The 25,398-nt window shown below is 43.5% G+C and overlaps 1 protein-coding gene across 2 annotated transcripts; it reads right to left on the reverse strand.

The window, feature by feature from the left end:
- Positions 1–5,968: 5,968 nt before the first annotated feature.
- LOC142097589 (uncharacterized) lies at positions 5,969–20,818 on the reverse strand. Of its 2 annotated transcripts, XM_075179560.1 has the most exons (3): positions 20,745–20,818; positions 7,822–8,145; positions 5,969–7,420 (listed from the first exon to the last, which is right to left on the reverse strand). In XM_075179560.1, exon 3 carries the CDS (start codon positions 7,276–7,278, stop codon positions 6,286–6,288), a length of 993 nt encoding a protein of 330 aa, XP_075035661.1. In that variant the 5' UTR covers positions 7,279–7,420; positions 7,822–8,145; positions 20,745–20,818; the 3' UTR covers positions 5,969–6,285. The 2 variants fall into 2 exon arrangements, with proteins under 2 accessions (XP_075035661.1, XP_075035662.1); XM_075179561.1 differs by lacking the exon at positions 20,745–20,818 and having other exon boundaries at positions 7,822–8,448.
- Positions 20,819–25,398: the final 4,580 nt, after the last annotated feature.

Consider the following 25,398-nt stretch of genomic DNA (forward strand, 5'->3'; position numbering starts at 1 on the left):
TATCCTCTATATCCTCACTATATATGGTTCTGTAAATGAATATCTCTATCCCAGTGACAAGCTTAAACAATAAAGTCTTAAACACATACAAGACTAACTAATACCAAAACATCTTGGAAGTCTGATTTAAGGTTGATTGAGGGGACTAAATCCAAAAGACACAGGATTGTTTGAAGTCTCCTCCCTGACTTCCATGATTTACCTCACGCCTCCCACCAACACACGGAGATCAACTTCTGGAATCACATTTGTATAAAAAGCCTAGGGATTTATATATACAGAAAAGTATAGTTTACACTGTGCTATATTCCACAACCAAACATATTAATTACAGTACGGGGATCTGTAAATTGGGTTTTGTCCGCTATGCTCTCTCCATAATATGTAACTATAGCACTGGGGTTGTAGTGTGGGAGTTATTATTGTGTACTGCCAGAGTGGATCTGCAAGGCTGTGGCTGAGAAGAGGTGGAGTGTGGTTATATATCACAATAATAGCCTTTGGCCTAGCAGTATGGGTAAGACAGGTCCAGATGCTGCGGCTGCTGCTGCGGTTAAACTGTAGAAATTTGCTAGACAGCCCAAGATGGCTCAGGGAAGCAGTGCGACTTTTTCACTCCGCTGTGTACCTTAATCCTCCCCTTCCTCTGCTGACAAAGATGTCCCAAAACAGGGAGATCCCACATCCCTCCAACAAGGTCTATTGGCCATAACATCCACCGAGAGAAAAATTATGGATAAGATTATTAAGGTTCAGAGCAGCCTCTCAATAATACGCCATGCCCTTCAGAAGATGCGGGAGAGAGTGAGCGAAGTGGAGCATAGACTTCCTAAACTTGACCAGAATCGTCCGACCTCCTAGATTCCCCCGTTTCAGAAGACAAAATTAGGGCAGCCTTTTCATCATTTCCAAATTGTAAGTCCCCAGGTATTGATGGTATTCCTATAGAAATGTATAAAGAATACAACAAATTCCTTGGAAGATACAATGATGTGGATAAAAGCGGGAGTGCATACTATTGGCAAAATATATATAGATGGTCATATAAGATCATTTGAGCAACTAATGTCTGCTTACTAGTTACCTAATTCCCGGTTCTTCAGACATCTGCAATTGAGGCATACCATTAACGCTCAATTTCCTAGAGAGCAGCCACAGACCCTAGACTCCCCTTTAAAAAATGTGATGGGTTCTTTAGGTTCTAGGTTTCTCTAGGTTCCTGTAAATTAATATCAGTGTTGTATGCCACATTACTACCTTAGATGTCTCCGAGAGGATTGGATCAGTTGAGAAACAAATGGGAGACTGATCTGGGTGTCCTTTCAGATGACAAATGGAGCTTGGTGATAGGGTAAAAAAATGCCACCTCTTGTCTCAAATTCCAGCAAATACATTTTTATATATTACATAGAGTGTATTTAACCCCCTCTAGCCTTCACATGATGAGATTTCGCACCTCCTCTTAGTTTCCTAAGTGCGGAGACCCCGTATGTACTTTCTGGCACTTATTATGGACATGCCCAGTTGTTCAATCATTTTGGTGTAATATATGGGATTACATCTCCTCTACACTACCTCTTACCCCTCCCATGTGCCCCAAGATATGTTTGTTTGGTATTACATTAGATGAGAATATAGACAAGCCACTCTTCAAATATATATTTATATTGTCCTCCCTGGCCAAGGTGGTCCTTGATAGGGGTTGGATGGTGCCGGAGGCTCCCAGTGTTGATCATTGGACTAATTTAGTTACTGAGATATGTAGTCATGAACGGTCTATGTACGATAGTAGAAAGGCCTTACACAAGTATCATAAAATCTGGCACCACTGGTATGAGTCTCAATTTACTGTCCTTCCCTTCCAAGATGATATGGTTTGATGTGTATGGCGAACCACCAGTTATGATATTAGTAACAGCCCTGCGCAGCTTTAGTTTCAGTTTCAGTTTTAACCTCATTTATTTAGGTTTGTTCCGGAGTGTAGTTCACTGTACATTTTTATCAATAAAAACACTTAGGGCTATATTTACTAAGCTGCGGGTTTGAAAAAGTGGGGATGTTGCCTATAGCAACCAATCAGATTCTAGCTGTCATTTTGTAGAAGGTGCTAAATAAATGAAAGCTAGAATCTGATTGGTTGCTATAGGCAACATCCCCACTTTTTCAAACCCGCAGCTTAGTAAATCTAGCCCTTAATCTGAATAGAGTCAATTAAAGTCAATTAATATCTTTGTCTGTTATATGTTAAAAGCGACAATAACTTTTAGAACACTTATCCTGGAATTGGGTATGTATGTTTTGTTTTGTAATTTGTTTTGCTGTACCATCCCTTAAAAATCTAATTAATAAAAACACTTTATTAAAAAATATATATATATCTTACCTACCAACTCTGTTCTTCTTTCTTCTTTATAATCCAGACTTGTAAGCTTTTAAATTGAGTGATGTTAAAAAAAAATACCCCAAAAATATATTCCAAATGATTTTAAAAATAAAGCCAAAAAATATTCCAACAAGTGGGGTCACCAATGTAAAATGCTGTTTGTGATCGTGTGATGATTCTATTGGTTGCAGGAAAGGTTAGAAGTATTTGTAGTAGTTTATCCTTTTGATTGGGTCTAGATAGAACCTGGTTGAGTGATTTAGGTTATAGATTGCTGTGGAGATAGTTTAGTTAGGTGTAAATATGGGGAATAGACTGTTCTCTTGGTGGTTCTTATGGGACTATTGTGCTGAAATATATCTGGGAGGAAGAAACAAAGTTATTTTTGAACTTTCCTATTGCAGGTGATGGTGAAGTACTGTACTGGATTGGGTAGTGTATTGTATTTATGTAAAATGGTGTGAATTGTCCTAGAAGTTGTAAAGATTCCTGGATCTCAAATGTTATGCTTGACAATGAGCATGTCTTCCATTCATAGGTCCTGATTCCCCACTACTCATACTACCACTGCCCCAGTTATCAAACTATTCCTTCCCCTTTCAACAGGTCAGACCATCCTCCCCTACTGAGAGGCCCTTCCATACTGCCCATCCCTACAGGTCATCTCATTGAGAAATATAAACACTACAGTTACTTCCCTAATAATGTTTCTCAATGACACATTAGCGCCACCCCTTTATCTGTGTTTCTCCTCATTATTAATACTCCACACACATAAACACTATAAAGACAGTTCCCTCAGTATATTACCTCTCACACATTCTTATCCCTCCACATCCACAAACCCTCTCACAGCTGTTGCATATTCAATCATCCCCACCTGGTTCCCAATCACTTGTAAGTCCTGAGTCATATAAAGACACACACAGCACCATAACACTGTATCCCAGAGAAAGTCCACACTATCAGCATGGACAATATGTGTTAGAATAGGAAACTTACCACGCTCATTAATTTAAAGAACCACTCCCTGTCGTTCAAATATGCCTTTTTATTTGATGTTCCAAGAATGATGCCCCTCTGTGTTGGTAGGGCTAGGTGTAAGCATGATGCTTACACCTGAACAAGGTAGGTACTCTCTCCACAGCAGTCACCAACCTATTACACTCCACCAGGGTGGAAGCCCAACCAATACCAATGGGCCATGGCATCTGTCCTCCCGCCTACACGACAATAATAGTAATGCACCCTATCCATGTCAGCCAGCGTATATAAACCAGTTTGGCTTCTTTCTGTAAAATGAAGAGAAGCCTGGTAAATGACAACGATCAAGGGAGCCATGTGCACAATAGAAACATTTTAGAAGGGCATCCATATATACACTGTGAGGGAAAGACACTGGGAAAGGGTTTGGAAGTGTTTCAGGTTTTCTGGAGCTATGAAAGTCACTTACTCGTTGGCTGGCTCCTCCTCAAGATTTTTATAATGGGAGGTTTCCTATAGTGCAGGGGAGAGAATACAAAAAAAACATTTTAATAGGAGAAAACAATCTAACCAACAATATAAGCTTTTATGTTTCGTTGTAGTGGATATTCCTAGGTGTAAGTGTAATGTACAGATGACTATTGACGTACCTTTTTTTAAAATATTTTTTTCCACCAGGTTTTTGGTCCTGTAAATAAGATGCAAAGTAACAGTCAATAATCTTGACTAGCACCTGCAAGTGCAATTTGCCAAACTATCTCCCGTTCTGGCCCCAATATGTGCACCTTACACCATTTTATTCCTAAGAGCATGATCTATGTACTTGAATCGATGAGTTATTTTGGGGGGTCAGGTGACCAATTTTAAAGTCCTCTCAAACCCTGGAGGAACAATTTATGCTAAATACACATGAGAAGACTGATAAAAAGTCCCTATGATATGCCCATAAAGCTCTTATTAGGGGCCATCTGATTCAATAACCTCTCACTCTGAACCAATGTAAACAATGAAAGGCCTCAAATGGGAAACAAGGCTGAAAGGCTCCTGGTACCTATGCTCAGATTGGCCCAGAGGAATGTCCTTACAAATAAAGGGGGGATCCTGTTAAAGTTATGAACGAGTTTAAGAAATTCTATCAAAAGTTAAATAGTTTGCCAACTAATGCCAAGCCTCATCTCACTTTGATTTGTTCAATTATTTCCCGATTGCAACTTATCCAATTTGACAAATTTAAATAAAAATTATCTTGAGAATTAGATGAGATTGGTCAATACCTTAAAAATCAAAAAACTTGGAATTAGAGGTATATACACTAACCCTTCACCTAATTCCACTCTAATGGTATTATACAAGAATGTCCATTGCCCTCACTCTTATCTTACAAACATTTTAGAAGGGCATCCATATATACAATGTGAGGGAAAGACACTGGGAAAGGGTTTGGAAGTGTTAACACTTTTTCAGTTTTTCTGGAGCTATGAAAGTTACTTACTCGGTGGCTGGCTCATCATCCATTATTTTATAATGGGAGGTTTCCTATAGTGCAGGGGAGAGAATAAACCTTTTTTTTAATAGGAGACAACAATCTAACCAACAATATAAGCGTTTTATGTTTTGTAGTGGATGGATATCCCTAGGTATAAATGTAATGTACAGATGACTTTTGACGTACCTTTTTTTTAGAAACATTCCTCCATCTTTTTCGTCCTGCAAATTTTAATATGAAACATCTTGAGAATTAGATGGATGAGATTGGTCAATCCCTTAAAATCAAAAAGCTTGGAATTAGAGCTATATACACTAACACTTCACCTAATTCCACTCTAATGGTATTATACAAGAATGTCCATTGCCCTCGCTCTTATTTTTGCTTTTAAAATTAAATCTTTGCAAACATATTCAGGAAGGGCCAGGACATTAAAGTAGGGACTATTATAATTTCAGAGCATTCATTCCATTGCTTACCGCTATCCTCTCTTGGAGGTGCGTCAAACCAGATATATTCCTCATCTAGGTCCTAAAAATAGAAAAAAATTGTACATAAGAATCATTCTTCAAACCTTAAATTTGCTTTGTTGCCTCTACATACAGTTGATACACATTTATTCTAATAATTATTAATCACACTGCTAGTAATTTCTGCTTAGTGTTACTTACTATTTGTTTATATGCCGCAAAGGCCATTTTGCTTGAGATGTACTGATCTCTAACAGCCTGGAGGGACTAATAAGTAGCTTTAATTACATTGCTTACTATTATCCTCTCTAGGAGGTGCATGGAACCAAATAATGTCCTCATCTAGCTCCTAAAAATAGAAAAAAAATAATAATAAGTAATATTTTCCAGCATGAAATCATAATAATGCAGCCATTATTTGCTAATTAAAGTGGCCCCAACAACATTTATATTTTTCAATGTTTTGTACATTATATGTTATTGGTTTAAAATCAAATAATACAGCAAAAAAAAAGTTCTAATAGTGGTTGTTCAAGGTGTTCTTGTGAGTGCCCATGGTTTCTAATGTTTGGTTGTTTGGTTTTTTATTTGACATATAAACCAAACCTCCCAACAATTCAATAGTCTATAGAGGGACACTTAAGATTTAATTTTTTAAATTGCACTTTTTTAATGATCAAAGAAAGACCCATGTTTCTCCGCATACTTTTCTGTACAAGTTACAAGAAAATATATACAGTCACTAACAGTCAAAAACATTAACAATCATGCTAATATAAAGGATGTAAGCTGTAATAAATTACAAAATGACAGGTGAATTGGGGGTCTAAAAGAAAGATACTTGTGATATATGTATAAACATATATCAACGTGTATTTATATTACAATAAAATGAATGGATGTTTCCCAAATAGGAAAGGAAAGTTAATAAACTTCTGTTAAGGGGATTCAGATAAGAGAATTCATATCAAATAGGGTAAATGAAGCCGGGTCTGGTACACGGGTGAGACAGCAGAATCGTAGTCTGGTAAGCCGGGTCTGGTAAACGGATGAGACAGCAGAATTGTAGTCAGGTAAGCCGGGTCTGGTACACGGCTGAGACAGCAGGATCGTCGTTGGGTAAGCCGGGTCTGGTACACGGATGAGACAGCAGGACCGTGGTCAGGTAAGCCGGGTCTGGTACACGGATGAGACAGCAGAATTGTAGTCAGGTAAGCCGGGTCTGGTACACAGGTGAGACAGCAGGATCGTCGTTGGGTAAGCCGGGTCTGGTACACGGATGAGACAGCAGGACCGTGGTCAGGTAAGCCGGGTCTGGTACACGGGTTAGACAGTAGGATCGTCGTCGGGGAAGCCGGGTCTGGTACACAGGTGATATCAGGATCATTGTTGGTTTGGACGGGTCTTGTAGGCAGGTGAGACAGCAGGTTTGTGGTCCACAGGTTAGTCGGGTGACTATGGAGCAATTCTAGGGCTTCGTGTATGACCCGCACCAGGAGCCGATTTAGGTATTGCTCTAGGTCTTGTATGCGGCCCTCCAGCGCCTGTATGCGGCTTTCCCTCTCTTCCACTTCACTGCTTCGCTGTAACAGCAGAACTTTCAATTCCTTCTTCGTATGATGTTTATAACGTGAAGGCTGCTCTGGAGGGCTACGTTTTTTATGCCTCTTTTTGTGGTTCAGATGTAGTGACTCTTTTAGGGCATCGCTAGTTGGTTTTTGCGGAGGTACTTTTCTAGATGTTCCCCACCACCTCTTTCTTCTCGCTTGGCCGCGGTGTATACGGCTCGCAGTATATATGTGTGTGCCATTAACACACACATTGCAGGGATCCGGCTCAGATGTCCTCTTGCCTCTCATCATCTCCCACAGCCTCCTAATCCTGCTTTTGGGTTTTGCCTCAGTTTGCATCTCTATATCGCTCTCTAGCTTACTCGCCATCTTTTTCCTCATCATCTAAACCAGCAGCAGGGTGACCTTTATATACAGGGGGCTGCATTGTTGCATGTGGCTATTAAGATGCATTGTACTGCTCCGTGATGTCATCTCTATACCTAACCTGGCAGCCCTAAAGTCAGGAGGGGTATGGAACCCATTTCTGCACAGAGAGGGGTTGAAGAGAGAAAAGCAAAATTAATATTCTAATGAATTTAGGGCAAACATAAAATTAAAAGCTTAAAAATTAAACTTTAGTAAAAAAAAAATATATAAACATAAAAGCTGTTCGTAATGAAAATGTTCAATGTGAGATAGGACTTCCTGTGCATTGAAGCATACTTGTTCTTCCCATTGGTGTTGAAGTCCTGTAGGCAGGAAGGGTACTTGCTTGGCTTCCCATTATGGGATATTGCCTGTGGGGTGGGAGTGGATGAACTGTATGGGATTGGGCCGGCCAGAAATGAACTTGCTCCTGTGTTTGGGGGGATTGTGACAATGTAGTGTCTTATGTGAGTTCCCTCATGTCTCCCTATATAGCACATCATTGACCAAACTTCCTACCTCCAGACTCATTTCCACTGGCAGCTTTTTCATTTTTTGCATGACTGTTGCTCCCAACACAGTCATCTCATCCTTCCTCCTTAACTGGGTCGCACATTCGGTCGTTTTTAGAGCCAGCATTGTTCCTGGTCACGTGCCCTTTTCTTTCCCCTTCTGCTAGTTTGATCTCTCTGTCGCTGGGCGGCTTGAACGGTGTCCTGTGTGGGTAGATCTGTGGTTTGCTGTGGGGATAGGTCTGTAATTTGCTGGCTGTATTGTGTCAGCTGCATCGCAAGCATTGGCGTCACATCACATAATCCTGCTTCAGATAAGACAGCTAGCTGGCTGTGTAATTAAAACAGAATTTCAAATAGTATGATTGTAGATGCATGTATTGATTTAACTTTAAAACAATCTTTCTCTTGCAGTTCCCAGCAATGGTTGAGGAATGGCAACTTATTGTCGAAGAATTTGTAAAAAAATTGGAATTTCCCAATTTGTGGAGGGGCCATAGATGGCAAACATATAAGGGACAAGTTAACCCGTGCATGATACTCATGCATTCTAGTCAAATCAAGCTACTTAAGGTGTTAAAAAGGTTCTTGTCATGCATTTGGGCCATAGCCCAGGCCTCAACCACCAACCACTCCCCACTGTCACCCCCGGCAACCACCAACCACTCCCAACTGTCACTTCTCCTTCAAGAAATATATATATATTTTTTTTAAATCTTTATAAACACTTTTAACAATTAACAAATTAAATTAACAAATTAAAAACATCTTCGTATACCAAATTTCAGCCCTTTCTGAATTTTTTTTCCACACACACTAAGAATTTAGTAGGTCAGTGTATAACTCCACCCAGCAGGTGGCGCTGCAGCTTGGTTTTATTTTTTCCACACACACACACAGACAGACTAACACACGCCACTAGACATTTATATTATAGATTCTTCAGCATTATGCTGATGGCCACAGTGGATGCCAAATATTAATTTCAATTCGTGGACATTGGTAAAAATGGAAACGTGTCAGATGGTGGGGCATTGGAGCAGACTCCCTTCCATGACAAACTTAAAAAGAATGCGCTTAATTTGCAACCATGCACCTATACACATTTTGGAACTCAATTTTGCTTATGTAACTGATGAAGCCTTTGCGCTGCACAATCATATTTTAAAATTAAAGCTTATCCCTAAAAAATTCTCACATCTAAAAGGAGGATCTTTAACTACTGATTATCAAGAACAAGGCGAGCTGTTGAAAACTATTTTGGTATATTCAGTAACAGATTTAGGGTTTTCCATTCCGTCATAAATCTGCACCTAGACAAACTAGACAAGGTGGTGATGGCTTGATATGTCCTACATAACTTTCTAAGGCGGAAAAGCCAGAGTGTGCGCAGTGCGACTAGTATTATGGAGAATACTGTAGAAGTTGAGGAAGTGGTAGGGTTGACATCACTGGAGACTTCCCATATGAGGAATACCAGCCACATGACAAAGTTAAACAGGGAGGAGTATTTGGAATATTTTAATGGTGAGGCTGTTGTGTTCTGTCAAGAGGACAGTTTTTATGCACATTTGCATTGTATGTTATAATAAAGAACTAAATGTCAGCTAAATGTAAATAAATATTTTACGCATTAAAGATTTTGTATGTTTACTTGCTATGTCACTTGCCAGTATGTCTTCTGTTTCGGGAGCAGCTACACACCCCAAATTAGTAAACAGGGTGTTCTTGACTTTGAGTTCAACGGCCAATAAAAAATACAACTTGTTTGTTAGAAGTATATTGTGGAGCAGTGTCATAAGAATTGTAAGATAACATTCCTTCCTTCCTCTATCTCATTGGACGTTTCCCTGGTGTGGTGGCAGCATCTACAAGTAGCTCCAATCTGTTCAAGTAACATTACTCCTCTTCTCAGCCACGGATCACTGGACAGATCAGGAGCAGCCGAGTACCAGTACTGGCAGTAACACCACTGTTACGACCTCTACTAGTAAATACAGTAATGCGGGAAGAAAGATGCCGAAAGCAGCCTCAAAATCCAAACACAATCAAATTGTCAAATACAATCTCAAAGAAAACATCAGCTCTTGATTTAAGGAGGAGGATTAAGAGGGCATTTTCTGATGAATACGGCGATTTGTCCAAAAAAAGGAAATTAACTAACATTCCATACTCCGCCCACAGTGGCAAGACAAGGCTCAGACTATGTCCACTTTTTGCGACAGGCCTGCATTTTACTATACATAGGCAGAGAACATAGTTGAGGCTGAGCTTTCAATAAGCCTGGAAAAAGGTTCTGTCTGAACAATCCCTAAATCAGCCTTCATTTATTTTGCTCATTGCCCTGTGCTAAACACAACAAATGTGCCTATGTACTAGAGATGCTCACTGACCCCCGTGTTTTGATTTTGTTTTTGGTTTTGGATCTGGATTACCGTCGTGTTTTGCTTTTGGCAAACCACCATTGCGTGTTTTGGTTTTGTATGGTTTTGTTTTGCTATTTTGTCGAAAAATCAATGTTTTTAGGCATAAACTAACCAAATTTAGTGCTCTACCTGTTTCTTGGATAAGTAAGGTAATTCTAAAGCTAATAAATTAGGAAGAAAACAGTTTAATCCCTGGTAGGCCGTCCTTAATTTTGCACACAAACCTGATTGTCTTCCTCTCCATCTTAGCCTATTGCAATGCAGCCATCATCTTTGGGTGTTTATTACACCCTACACTTATAGTTAAATATCTAAAAAAATGAACAGAGGCAGTTTGGTTTCTGTTTCTATAGCCCCCCCTCCACTTGTAGTTGAATAGAAAAAAAGCAGCCTGCATAGACTGAACAATATAAAAAATAAATGGACCAAGGTAGTTTGGTAGCTGTCTATGCCCCCCCCCCCCCCCGACCTCCACTTGTAGTTAAATAGAAAAAAAGCAGCCTGCATAGACTGAACAATATAAAAAAATAAATGGACCATGGTAGTTTGGTGCCTGTCTATGACCCCCCCCCCAGCCCTCCACTTGTAGTTGAATAGAAAAAAAGCAGCCTGCATAGACTGAACAATATAAAAAATAAATGGACCAAGGTAGTTTGGTGCCTGTCTATGACCCCCCCCCCAGCCCTCCACTTGTAGTTGAATAGAAAAAAAGCAGCCTGCATAGACTGCAGAATTAGAATATAACAAGAAATGGACAAAGGCAGTTTGGTATCTGTCTGCATCAGATCCCCTCTCCACTAGGAGTAAAATAGAAAACTATTCAGCCGTTATATAATCTAGAATATAAATAGAAATTGAGAAAGGCAATTTGGTATCTGTCTGCATCATAATCATCAACATCATCATTAGCGCCCTCGTCGCCTACACAAATCTCCCCCTCATCCTCTTCTAATTCCAAAGTGGCATCCTCACTTGGTGTATCACCGGCTACACTCGGGCTGTTCAGGCACCCATCAGCAGAACTGCTGAAAGGGAACTACAAAATCAATAATGATCACGAGATTTATATATCCAAAATGAGTGAAAAGGGTGAAAAAAAAACCTATCCTGACTGGTGTGGTTAGTCCCTGTGTAGAAGTAACCATTAGCAATGGATTACTTCTACACTTTTTTTTTAGGTGTAGGAAACATCAACCCATGTTTATCCCATTGAGAACAACCAGATTACTACCTTTAAATCTAGCTGTAAGCAGGATTAGCAACCAAACTGAACTAGAAAAAGATCGTCATATGGACATCCTACTAATTCCTCCTAGATAAATGCCACTTCCTATAGAGATAACAAAGCCCACACTAGCCTGCAGGTGTCCGTTCTCTATGTAAGCTGCTGGAAATTATAAAAGAAAGAAAGGCCCACCAGTCATGGGGGCAGGACATATAAACCTAACCAAAAATCATCCCCAGGGCTGTAATCACCTACTATCCATGTCACCACCTGGTGCCCCAAACTGTGAATTTGCTGCTATCCAGACAAGGGAGGTGAACGTGTTCTGTTGACCCTAGCAGAGTCTGAAGCCTCGCCGAGTAGCGGATAGGTATGATGCCCATAGAACATAGTTGTACTACATGCCCTTCTTGTTTGGTGTATAGGAAATGTTGTGCAAGTTGTATTGTTTTTTTGCTTTATACTCATCAGAGGCACCTCATGATCCCTGTTTCCAGGGATTTTCCTCACTCCTGTACATTGTGCTGGAATGTGCTGTTCTGTAACTATTGCTCCATACTACCCACATACTCTATACTAAAATAACAAAAACATGTTAGTGCCGCATCATACAAGCTCCCACCTTCAAAGGGGGGGGCTGACTGATGACCCAGTAAGTGGGTGTACCATGAGGGGGAAGGACCAGCACCCCAGGCCTGTGCGAACAAGGCACCGCTTGAATTAAATGCGCAGGCAGGTAAAGGTTAACAGGGGGTGTAATTAATACATTAACTTCATTAATATAGCTGAATTTAAGTTAGCCAAATTATTTAATTATTTATTAATTTATTTTATATATGAATCCTATAATACATCTCTGCCTGTGCTAAATGTGATTGTGCTTAAACTCGTGCTGTGGTGACTGGGTAAGAAAGTGGGGACGTAGTTCTGCTGATCACCTGGTATGTCGTGTGTGGCACAGGGATGCAAACAAGTTGCCTGTACCATGGCTAATAAGCGTAGAGCTCTGCTGAACGGCAAAAGGCGGGGGAGAGGGAGGGGTCCACTGTCCACCTTGCTTGAGGGATGCGATATGGTGAGAACGAGTGATGGGATGGGGAAGGGTGACACTGAGGTAGGATGGGCCCAGAGACTGGCAGGGCTTGGTGGGGTTGTGGACCAGGGCCCGTGTAGCAGGGGGCTGCAGAGGTGGGGTGCCCCTGAGCTGCCACCCCACCTTCAGACAGGGCATCTTGGAATGGAAAGTGAGGAAGTGCTACTGGCCACAAGGGGGTGGAGGGGAGGTGTGACAGACCCGGGCCTTATATTGAGAATATCGTGCCAACCCGGTCTGTCCTCAGTGGGCCAATTGAACAACCATGGCCCACTCTGTTATTAAATGCCGCCCGGTGGCCAGATCTGTTATTACTGTGGTGTCCAGAGAGGGAGGGGAGAGGCAGCTCACAGGAAGTGTGAATCAGCTGTGGACCCTGTGACATCAAAAAGTAGTGGAACGGGTTAAAAAAAGGAGGGTCAGGACCTTATCTAAAATCAGTAGGGGGTCTCTCCCTGTTTGCTAACTATTGTTCTAGCAAGTCTGCAACACAGTCTGAATGGCACCATCACAGCAAGGGGTGACCACTGATGTCATGCACTATTTCCACCCCGGTTACCACCCAAACTCTTCACACCACCAATCACAAGAGGACAGTGAGTGGGGGGGGGTGGTGAGAAGGGACCAAAAAGGAGCTGTCTGGGGGATGGGGGTTGTTGTTGGAGAATCTGGAGACAGCAAGGACCTGTTAGAGAGTAACCGTATTCTCGCAGGGCCTTAAAGGAATGCTTGAGGCAGGAGCTTCTTGACAGAGATCGGACAGTGTACCTCTAGGACTGATTCTGTTACCACTCCATCGGGAGACACTCGCAGATTCTGGGGAATTGGTGAGCCTACATCCGTAGGGAGACTGATACCCAGGGTCCCACCAAGCTGGTGGAGAGTTGGCCGAGCGGCTGGGATCAGCAAGATACACAGACCCACCTTAAGGATCAGAAACCCTGGCCCACTTGGATTGTCAGCTGTGGATTTTATTACCAGGAGTTTGGGCCTGCTAGGACTCTGTGCTTGGAGGTAACCTGCTGGGGATTTTGTTGGGGAGTTTTACTTGCACTGGTGATTTTCTGACACTTGATATATTTGGCGGGGGGAACAAGTTTCTCCTTGGGGAGCACTGTTGTATTTTACTAAGTGTGTGCACTTTGTTTAATAAAAGGGATTATTATTTCTTTCCTGTCTCCTTACCTGTGTGACCTGTGAACCTAGAGGACCGGGTATCTAGAGAGCTTTGGTAATAACCCCGGTGTCCTCACAATTTTGGTGGCAAGCAGTGGGGTCACACAGTCCCAACGTTTGGGTAGAGCGCAGGGACTCGTATCCAGATACGGTCAGGCTCTGTAAGGACACAAGGCAACAGTCTGTCAGCACCAGGGTTAGTAAAAAAAAAAAAAAAAAAACCCTAGCTAGGAAGTCAGCAGGAATGGCCACAGAAGCAGAGCAGATCAGCTTAAAAGCCACAGAGAGATTCTATATGAAAGCAAGGAAACAACACTTGCAGGGGTTCTGCAGAACCAAAGGGGTGGACTTTGATGACACAGACGTGCGTGAAGTTCTGGTGGCCAAACTAATGGAATGGGAAAAGGCCCACCCTGAGGAGATGGAAGAGTCAGAGGTGGAAGAGGAGGAGGCCAAAGACCAGCCACAGAGACCCCCTAGTGGGACACAACCCAGACCACCGTCCGGCACTCCAGCAGTGCTGCAAGATTGGCTGATAGCACTGGGGGAAAGGGCAACCCTGCATGAAAGGGCAGCCGTACTCCAAGCAATGTTGGGGGTAGCATATGAGGTACCCCAGATTCAGAGAGTAGAAGGTCGGGGAGAGGCCCGGTTGAGACCTCAGCTGGGATATAGTGGAGTCCCAATTTTTAAAGAGGCAGACACAGACATTGATACCCATCTCCAGGTTTTTGAAAACTTGATGGGAGTCCATGGGATTGAGGAGGAAGAGTGGTCCAAATATCTGGGACCCAGCCTGACTGGGAGAGCGCTGGAAGCTTACCAGGCTCTAAGCCCTCATGAATGTGGGGATTATGGTACAGTGAAAAAGGCACTGATGGTAAAATTCCAGTTAAATGCAGAGACCTACAGATACAAGTTCAGGACTTTGAATAAAGGAGGGTCACAGTCGCACCAGGAATTTGCCAGCCAGCTACAGAGGGCCTGCGAGAAATGGATGGAAGGGAAAGGGGCCCGCTCCGCTAAGCAAATTAAAGAGCTCATTATGCTGGAGCAGCTGACTCTAAAAATGGCCCCAGAGATCCGGGAATGGCTGGCGGACAGAAAACCTGAGACCCTGGAGGAGGCAGCAGGGCTAGCTGATGAGTATGTGGTGAGTCGACCAAGATGGAGAGCCCCTAGTATGCCTAGTCAAGCAGCTGCAGGGAGGGGGAGCCGAACAATTCCAGCAGGTCTAGTGACACCGGGAGCCCCCTTTATTAGAGAGAACTCTGCCCGGAATCCAAGAGATGAACCAGCCCGATCCAGACCCTGGGACCTGAATCCAAAGAGGTGCTTTCGGTGCAACCAGGTGGGGCACTTCCAGAGAGATTGCCCCCGTACCAGAAGTCCGATCCCAGGAGCCAGAGCTGCACCAGTGGCCGCTGTACAGTATGCCCCAGGAGATTTTGAAATCGGCATTGAGGCCGAGCCACCCTGTCCTGATGTGCCAGAGGCAAGGGACGGGGTGTATGTGGTGAACCTGATTTTGGGGAAGGGGAGGCAGAGCCCTAGGAATATGCAGGGTCATCTACAGGACGTGTGGGTGGGGGACTGCAAGGTCCAGGGGTTGAGAGACTCAGGAGCATCCCTGACCCTGGTGGAGCCTGATATAATTAAAAGATCCCAAGTTATGGAGGGACAGCAGGTCCGGATTTCCACGGTGGGGGGCCATCTTGCAGATATTCAGGTGGCCCGGGTACATTTGGATTGGGGGGCGGGATTTGGAATGGTGGAGGTGGGCATTCTGGATGGACTACCAGCAAAAGTGATTTTGGGGAATGATTTGGGCCAGGGATTGGTCACTCACTTTGTGCAAGCTGTGACCCGCAGCCAGAGCCGAGCACAAGCCACAGCAGCACAAGAAGCCGCAACGCCAAGGAGACCACCAAGATTAACCCCGGCAACCAGAACCAAGGAGCCAGAGGCAGCACCGTTGGTGAGTAACCCAGAAATATCTGATGTTGTACCAGAAATTGATTTGGGGGAGGAGGACAGAAGGGAATTTAGGAAGGCCCAACAGACTGACCCATCCCTAGCCAAACTGAGGAGTGCAGCAGACGCTGGGGGAGGGGAAGTGGCAGGCAGTAAAGTAGTGTGGGACAAAGGACTGTTATATAGGGTAGTCACCCCCACCCTAGATCAAGACCCAGGGACAGAAGTGAAGCAGTTGGTAGTACCATGGGCTTACCGGACCCATTTATTAGCGCTGGCCCATGACATTCCAGCAGCGGGGCACTTTGGGACCAGAAAAACGTTGGCCCGGTTGTTGCGGACTTTTTTCTGGCCTCAAGTCACCCAGGATGTGAAACGTTACAAAGCCTCCTGTGACACCTGTCAGAGAATAGGGAGAGCCCCTAAGAAAGTTCCACTACAATCCCTGCCTATAATTGAGGAGCCCTTTGCCCGGGTGGCTATAGATATCGTAGGTCCATTAGCCATCCCCAGTTACACCGGAAAAAGATTCATCCTCACCCTGGTGGACTTTGCCACCAGATACCCAGAGGCAGTAGCCCTGTCGTCCATAGACGCAGAGCATGTGGCCCAGGCTCTGGTGGACATTTTCAGCCGGGTAGGATATCCCAGGGAAGTGGTTACTGACCAGGGGACCCAATTCCAAGGGGACCTAGTCCAGACCCTATGGGAAAAGTGGGGCATTAAGCCCCTACGAACCACCCCGTACCATCCCCAGACCAATGGGTTATGTGAGCGTTTCAATGGAACGCTGAAACACCTCCTGAAGGCATATGTACAGTCTGAAGGGAGAGACTGGGACAGGGCCCTGCAGCAGCTCCTGTTTGCATACAGGGAAGTACCCCAGGAGTCCACCGGATACTCTCCTTTCGAACTTCTGTATGGCCGGAGGGTACGAGGCCCCCTAGACCTGGTTAGAGAGAGCTGGGAAGGAACATTCCAGGCCAATGAGCAGCCTATCCTTAAATATGTAGAGAAGATGAGGGAGAGGATGAAGAGAGTAGCGCAGCTGGCGCAAGGCCATTTAAAAGGAGCCCAGGCAAGACAAAAAGAGTGGTACGATGCCCACGCTCAGGATAGGAAGCTGAACGCAGGACAGAAGGTGATGGTGCTAATCCCAATGAGACGGAATAAACTTCAAGCCACCTGGGATGGCCCATACAAAGTGGTGAGGCAGGTAGGGCCGGTTAACTATGTAGTAGCGCTGGATGATGAGGAAACCTGGCTGAAAACCTTCCACATCAATCGACTAAAAGGTTATGTGGAACGGCAAGTGGCAGCAATGGTGGTGTGTTGTCCCCCCATGGGTCCCACAGAGGTAGGCCCCCTACTGGAGATGATAGGGGAGGTGAGAGAGGAAAAGGGGGTGGAGACAGTGACAGTGGGGACGCAGCTAGGAGAGGGACAGAGGCAGGAAATGAGGGAGGTACTGGAGAAGGAGCAGGCCCAATTTACCTGTAAGCCCGGTCGTACCCACCTAGCCACCCACCATGTAGACACGGGGGAGGAGAAGCCCATAAGGCAGGTAGCATACCGCATGACCCCCGCTGTACTGGCCCAAGTACGGAAGGAGATAGAGGAAATGCTGGCCTTAGGAGTAATTAAGAAGTCAAATAGTCCATGGGCTGCAGGGGTGGTATTGGTCCCGAAGAAGGATGGGACCACCCGCTTCTGCGTGGACTACCGTAAACTAAATGAGGTCACCACCACTGATGCTTATCCCATGGCCCGAATAGATGAGCTACTAGACAGGCTAGGGGCAGCCAAGTTTGTGTCAACTTTGGATCTGAGTAAGGGCTATTGGCAAATTCCCCTCACCCCCGAGGCTCAGGAGCGGTCAGCCTTTATAACCCCACTGGGATTGTTTGAATGTACGACAATGCCGTTTGGGATGAAAAATGCTCCAGCCACATTCCAACGGATGGTTGATGACCTGTTGGGGGGGTGTCAGGAATTTGCCCAGGCTTACTTAGATGACATTGCCATCTTCAGCCAGACGTGGGAGGATCACTTAGTGCAGGTGTCAGAGGTCCTGAGGAGAATCAGGCAGGCAGGGTTGACCATTCGCCCAGACAAATGCTTCATGGGCATGGCAGAAGTGCAATACTTGGGGCACCGTGTTGGTGGGGGAATCATACGACCTGAACCGGCAAAAGTAGAAGCCATTGTTCAGTGGCCCCGACCCACCAACCAAAAGCAAGTACGAGCGTTCCTCGGGATCGCAGGGTACTACAGAAAATTTGTGCCGCAGTATAGCACTGTTGCCAGGCCCCTGACTGACTTGACAAAGAAAAAATACTCTAGACGTATAGAATGGACCCCAGAGTGCGAGGGAGCCTTTGACGCTCTGAAGGCAGCATTGACCCAGTCCCCAGTGTTAGCAGCCCCAGACTTCAAGAAACGATTTCTGGTACAGACAGATGCTTCAGGGTGTGGACTCGGTGCTGTGCTCAGCCAAGTGGGGGAGGATGGGCATGAGCACCCAGTAGTTTATTTATCCCGAAAGCTGGTGGATAGAGAGGTAGCCTATGCCACCATTGAAAAAGAATGCCTGGCCATAGTGTGGGCCCTAAAGAAATTACAACCCTACATTTATGGGCAAGAGTTCACAGTAATTACAGACCACAACCCCCTTTACTGGTTACAAAGATCTGCTGGGGAAAATGGGAGGTTATTACGGTGGAGTTTAGCATTACAAGGTTATAACTTTACTATCTCGCACAAAAAGGGAAAAGACCACTCAAATGCGGACGGACTCTCCAGAAGAGAGGAGGAGAACCCTTCATTAAGGAACCCACCGTGCCAAGGAGAACATCTGGAGCCCGACCACCAGACTCCAACTGTCCCCTTGATTTAATAAGGGGGAGGTATGTGACAGACCCGGGCCTTATATTGAGAATATCGTGCCAACCCGGTCTGTCCTCAGTGGGCCAATTGAACAACCATGGCCCACTCTGTTATTAAATGCCGCCCGGTGGCCAGATCTGTTATTATTGTGGTGTCCAGAGAGGGAGGGGAGAGGCAGCTCACAGGAAGTGTGAATCAGCTGTGGACCCTGTGACATCAAAAAGTAGTGGAACGGGTTAAAAAAAGGAGGGTCAGGACCTTATCTAAAATCAGTAGGGGGTCTCTCCCTGTTTGCTAACTATTGTTCTAGCAAGTCTACAACACAGTCTGAATGGCACCATCACAGCAAGGGGTGACCACTGATGTCATGCATTATTTCCACCCCGGTTACCACCCAAACTCTTCACACCACCAATCACAAGAGGACAGTGAGTGGGGGGGGGTGGTGAGAAGGGACCAAAAAGGAGCTGTCTGGGGGATGGGGGTTGTTGTTGGAGAATCTGGAGACAGCAAGGACCTGTTAGAGAGTAACCGTATTCTCGCAGGGCCTTAAAGGAATGCTTGAGGCAGGAGCTTCTTGACAGAGATCGGACAGTGTACCTCTAGGACTGATTCTGTTACCACTCCATCGGGAGACACTCGCAGATTCTGGGGAATTGGTGAGCCTACATCCGTAGGGAGACTGATACCCAGGGTCCCACCAAGCTGGTGGAGAGTTGGCCGAGCGGCTGGGATCAGCAAGATACACAGACCCACCTTAAGGATCAGAAACCCTGGCCCACTTGGATTGTCAGCTGTGGATTTTATTACCAGGAGTTTGGGCCTGCTAGGACTCTGTGCTTGGAGGTAACCTGCTGGGGATTTTGTTGGGGAGTTTTACTTGCACTGGTGATTTTCTGACACTTGATATATTTGGCGGGGGGAACAAGTTTCTCCTTGGGGAGCACTGTTGTATTTTACTAAGTGTGTGCACTTTGTTTAATAAAAGGGATTATTATTTCTTTCCTGTCTCCTTACCTGTGTGACCTGTGAACCTAGAGGACCGGGTATCTAGAGAGCTTTGGTAATAACCCCGGTGTCCTCACAGGAGGTTACCCTGAAAGGTGCAGCGGCCCTAATGTGGTTGCTGGGAGGAGTGGGGCAGCTGCACCTCCTTGACAAAATCAGTGCCTGTGCACCATTTTAGTTTTATGTACAGTTATCGTTATTATCTATACATACATTTATTATTTCTATTTTATTTATTTTTTATTTTTTAATACATATACATACCTATATACATATACACATTATACATGTATACACATATATATATATATACCCATATATACACACATGTACACATACATACACAAATACCTACACATAAACATTTATGTATAAATATATATATATATATATATATATATATATATATATATATATATATACACACAAACATACATATATACATACGTAGACACTCTTATCTACACATACACACCCATGGCCATATATACATACACACACATACACACACATATATTCATAACTATACAATATACACAAATAAATAACTATTTTTATTTTATATAACTGGGTATCCCTGTACAGGGATGGGGGGCAGGGACGAGGTTATGGTGCCCCCCCAGTCCCGAGAGCTGAGCAGCATAGAATGTGTGATAGAAACTGACAGGGTATATCGGGGACCAACAGAATAGTGGGGGTGACACTGATATACTGACCTGAAGGGCCTGGTATATGAAAATAGGATCCACTGTTATCATACATGGCATTATGCTGCTGAGAATCAATGGGAGGTGGTGTACTTGAAGTATGATAAAATGCCTAGTGCCCACCACCAGGTGGCGCTCCTTACCACAGGGGAGGGGGGTTGGGGGTGGGGGAGGGGAGGGGAGTGCAGGACCCTAATTTCTGTCTGGAGGGGGGACTACTCCTAGGACTGGACATGATGGACGGCAGGAGGAAAATTGTGAGGGAAATGAGGGATGAAAACACAGGCACAGATAGTGTGAGGTAAAAAAGAGAGGAAAAATTAAGAAAAACCGAGAGATAAGTAAAGATTATAATAAAAGGCAACAAGACTAAGCAGATTGACAGAATAATAATTAATAAAACTGTTAATAAACTATATATAGACTCAGCCTGACAGCAGCACAGCAGTCACCACAGGAGAGAACACGCCCGGTGAGGGAAGAATATGTAACCTCAGCTGAGTCCTACCCCCTGCACCCATAGGCTGCAGCAGGTCACCTGACTTAACCCTGTAAAGTAAATGTCTGATTTGTGACAACCAGATGCGTTTATCTGCACTCAGCTTAAGGCCTCATTTTACATTATCTTCATAACCTTTAGCTTCATATACATAGGAACCACATTGCTGCTGGCTTTATCGCTGCGGTATGGGCTGTATGAGCAAGGGAAATTACCTGCAATTTTCCCCTTTTTAGTTCACCATAGTTGTTTTTGTTGATCCTAAGGCAAAAAAAGGAGTATATTCATACTTGCCCACTTTCTTCAGCTCCCTTCCGGGAGCCAGCCAGTGGAGGGGGGCGTGAGGGGGGCGGGACGGGCAAAATCGTGTCATTTTGGCCCCGCCCCCTGTGACGGCATGATGCAAACGCGTCATTTGACACCGGGAATCGCGGCATTTGGGATCTAATTCTGCTCACTTCAATAGGAAGTGGGGTACTTCCTAGTGAAGTGGGCAGAATTCGGGAGATTGCCACACTCGCCCGGGAGTCCGGGAGACTCTCGCAAAATGCGGGAGTCCGGGAGACTCTCGCAAAATGCGGGAGTCTCCCGGATATCCCGGGAGAGTTGGCAAGTATAAGTATATTTTTTCCTGGACAAACCATGTTACAATGCAAGGGGTGCAAATTAGTTTATTATTTTGCTAAATACTGGCTGTTTTTTCATGTAGCACACAAATAAAAGATAGCTTTATTTTTACACTGAAATATAAAGTTGATCCAGGACATGCTCTACCCCAACTATAAATCTGTCCACACATTTTACATTTACCCCCCCCCCCACCCCTCCAATGCAACATGGTTTTGCCAAGGTGCAAAGTTACTCCTTTTTCTGCTTTAGCTTCCTTAATGTCAGGTCCTATGTGTTTGAATGTATATTCTTGTGTCTAAGTATTTAGCTGGAACATAAAAGTCACTAATTTATATGGCCAAAAGTAGTGGAGGTTATGATTTGGGGGAAGGACCTTAGTGAGAAGGTTGTAAAACTTACATGGACATTTAAGCTCCGCCATAGTGACAGTATACAAATAAGCATCTGGCTGAGCGGCCATATAAGGTCAGAGCTTGAAAAGGAAATGTGTTTTCCATATAGAGAAAAACAATGTAGATTACAGATAAAAAGTGTACAGTAAGCTGCATATTGATGATGCTCCATTTCCACTGCACAATCAACTTCTCACTTAATACTGTAAATTGTAATTAAAGACTCAGATACATTTGTAAGTTTGGCAAAAATAGGTCACAGTTTTAATTATAATAAACTGGTCGCGGAGAAAGCATAATGCGAGACAGCTAAAGCAACTGAACAAAGAACCAAATGAGTGGATGGCCAAATGGCCCTGAATCCACTAAACCAAGGATAAAATCCTTTACTGAATGGATGGCGCTGAATCTGGCACCAGGGTGACTACACCCTGTCTACACTCACAATGACCTACCCTCACTAAGCAGAACAAGGGGTCCCCCACAGAAAAGGACTAAGAGCCACCGTTCCTTCAAAGAGGGCAGTGGCCTGCGGCCATTAAGCGGTAGCGCCGTATGTATCAGTCACTGATTGCAGAGCTTTCCTGCCCAACTGTGCCTGCTCTATATGAGGGAGAGATAAGGTTAATAACACGACAAACAGAAAAACTATCAAAATCTACTATGCAAGGTCACAAGGGCGGGAGGGAGGGATTTTGTGCAGACGAATGAGACAGAACAACAGCCAGAGAGGGTTATTATATGAAAAATCCAGGACACTTTCCCAGTGGATCCCATTGGCTAGAAGGAGCCTACAGAGAAATCGTAACCCTTGATAGGTAAGTATTTTGTGTAAGAGATCACAAACTTCATGAGTTAAAGTGTGTTCGGCTTTAGGGCCTCTCTTGCCATACTAAACAGTAATGACAATTACTGTTTAGTATGACAAGTTCCCCAAAATTTCTCCTTGAAACGTCACATAGATCAGTTCCCAGTGAATTCATACTGTAAGTTCTCAGAACCTCTTATCTGTACAACAACAGCAGTCATTCTGCTCTGATCCTATAAGGATTGTTCCGTTTTGTTGCATTGCATGGGCAGTATTTTGAACTATGTAAGATCTATTTATATTTATTTTTTTAGTTAGCCTATTTCAAGCCAGGACAGACATCTTGTGTAATTGCATTTTCAAGACCTGGTATTGTATCTGGTACTAACTTGGATAGGTCACTGCGACTATTACATGCAATTACATCTCTATTACTCATGGTCCAGGACCCATTATCCTTTGTATTAATATAATAATGTCAATTACTGGTCTTATTAGCATTACAAAAGAGTTTCAGAATTACTGCAGCAATCATAATCAGCAGGATTAACTCCTCAATGCTGGATAGGTAAGATACATTGAATTTGTTGTTTACTGTGTCAGTGTCCAGTAATAAGAACACAAATTTAGATCCACTCACATATTAATATGTTTCTGTCAGTGAGGCATTGTGGCTCCAAACCAATCCAAAGACACATTGGGCCTGATTCATTAAGGAAAGTAAGGCAAAAAAATTAGTACGTTTTCTCCTGGACAAAACCATGTTACAATGCAAGGGGTGCATATTAGTTTATTATTTTGCAAATAAGTTAAATACTGGCTGTTTTTTTCATGTAACACACAAATACTTGATGGCTTTATTTTTACACTGAAATTTAAAGTTGATCTAGGACATGCCCTACCCCAACTATAAATCTATCCCCACATTTTACACTTACTTCCCCCTCCAATGCAACATGGTTTCACGCAGGTGTAAAGTTGCTCATTTTTTTGCTTTCCTTTCCTTAACCAATCAGGCCCATTGTGCTTGCTATATCTATATAACTGCCCACAAGCACCCAATAAACAGGTTATACCCAGTAATGCGTTGCCTATTTGAAATAAAATAGATAGAATTGTAAGAAGAAAACCATTTCACAAGCCTCACAAGATTAGTTTCTTTATCTGTTACCCAGGTGAGAGTCTCACATTGAGACTCTGAATGCATTATTCAGTTATCCAACAGTAAATGTTAAGGACTAAGACTTACTGAGTATCTAAAAATGTGAGTAAACCTTAGGTTCCTCTAGTGTAATGAGCAGCAGCAAAATGAGGCAAGGACAGTTTTCTTAAATTAAAAGGCAGGGCTGAGTTTTATAGGGTACACCCTCTCTATCAGAGTTGTGTTCGACAATTTGGGTAATTATTTTTATTAGCGTTAATATCATTTTATGTTTAATATATCTGCATTTTACTGCTTTCCTATTTTATGTTCCAACCTAGTTATATATTTTGAATGGTTGAACTTAATGGCCTTGTGTCTTATTTTTCAATCTCACCAACTATGTCACAACGTCAAAAAAAGTTTCTGAATGCCTTAGAAGTATAGGTCTTCGTGATATAGAAGGAGTCATACTGTTCCTCGCTTGTATTAGCAGTTCCATTTTATTTTCTTACAAGAAGAAAAATAAATTGCAAATGTGAAAAGCTGCCAGAGCGCACATAAAATATTCACTATTTCCAAGTATTCCACTGGGCTCTTCAACATTCATATGGCTCGTTCACTGTTCTTAAGAAAACCATCGACAGGGTAAGAAATAGATTCTGGGTTGGTCACAGGCTAGTCTATCCTCACTTTCTTCCAAGTAAGAATACTCACAGACTGTATATTGGCGCTGACTTAAGGCTAGAGTTCCTCATAGTAATTATACGGAGAAACACTTGATGTTGCTGAATTTTCTGGATAACAAGTTTCCGGATAAGAGTGCCCCCACTTGTATATATCATTTTAGTGATGACCTACAAACTACAAATTAAGATAAAACTCTAAAATGCCATCCCAACCCAATTCTTTATACTTACAAATCACTTTCAACCTAATGGATTTTAGAAAGCCTGTCACTCAGTCACAATTGTTAAATAAAGTTTAAATTAATAATTAACCTCGAATAAAACTTAGCAAACTGTTCTTGGGGATGACATCTCCTCTGCAATGTTGCTCAGCAGGTCACAGTTATTTTTTTTTATATTGCTTTTCACATTAATCTTAAAAAAACAACAGTACGGGTCTGATGTCTGCAACTGGGTCACATACTGGCATCATGCACGGGTGCGTTGGGTTTATAAATTCTGAATTGGCTTGGTTCAGTGAGGTGACATAATTTGAGTACATTGGATTTACATAATGTATGTGATAACTTCCAAGTTGACATAATTAATTGGCACATCCACAAGGCCCAAAATGTTATGACATCATACATTTTACATATAAACTGGAAACTGAGAATCTCACAATTAAGTTAAGTGGCTGTTAGACGGTGTTGTAGCCATTTTTTCAAACTAGTGTAGCGGTTGACCAGACAATCCCGCTCCTACCATTAGGCAGCTTTCGGCAGCTGCCTACGGCGCGGGCTCTGGGGGGCGCCGTATGTACGCACTAATGCTGTGAGGTAGCCGGCTGAGCTCAACTTCCACACCCCCCGGACGCAATACAGCTTCTGCTCCACATGGGGTGGTGCATGTGATTGAACTCCACTTGGGACAGTGCCGATGGTACGGCAC

Source organism: Mixophyes fleayi, chromosome 7 (assembly GCF_038048845.1).
Source record: "Mixophyes fleayi isolate aMixFle1 chromosome 7, aMixFle1.hap1, whole genome shotgun sequence".
In the NCBI taxonomy this organism is placed as follows: domain Eukaryota; kingdom Metazoa; phylum Chordata; class Amphibia; order Anura; family Limnodynastidae; genus Mixophyes; species Mixophyes fleayi.

Coding starts and splice junctions, on each gene's coding strand:
- LOC142097589 (XM_075179560.1), bottom strand. CDS start 7,278: ATGATGAGGAAAAAGATGGCGAGTAAGCTAGAGAGCGATATAGAGATG.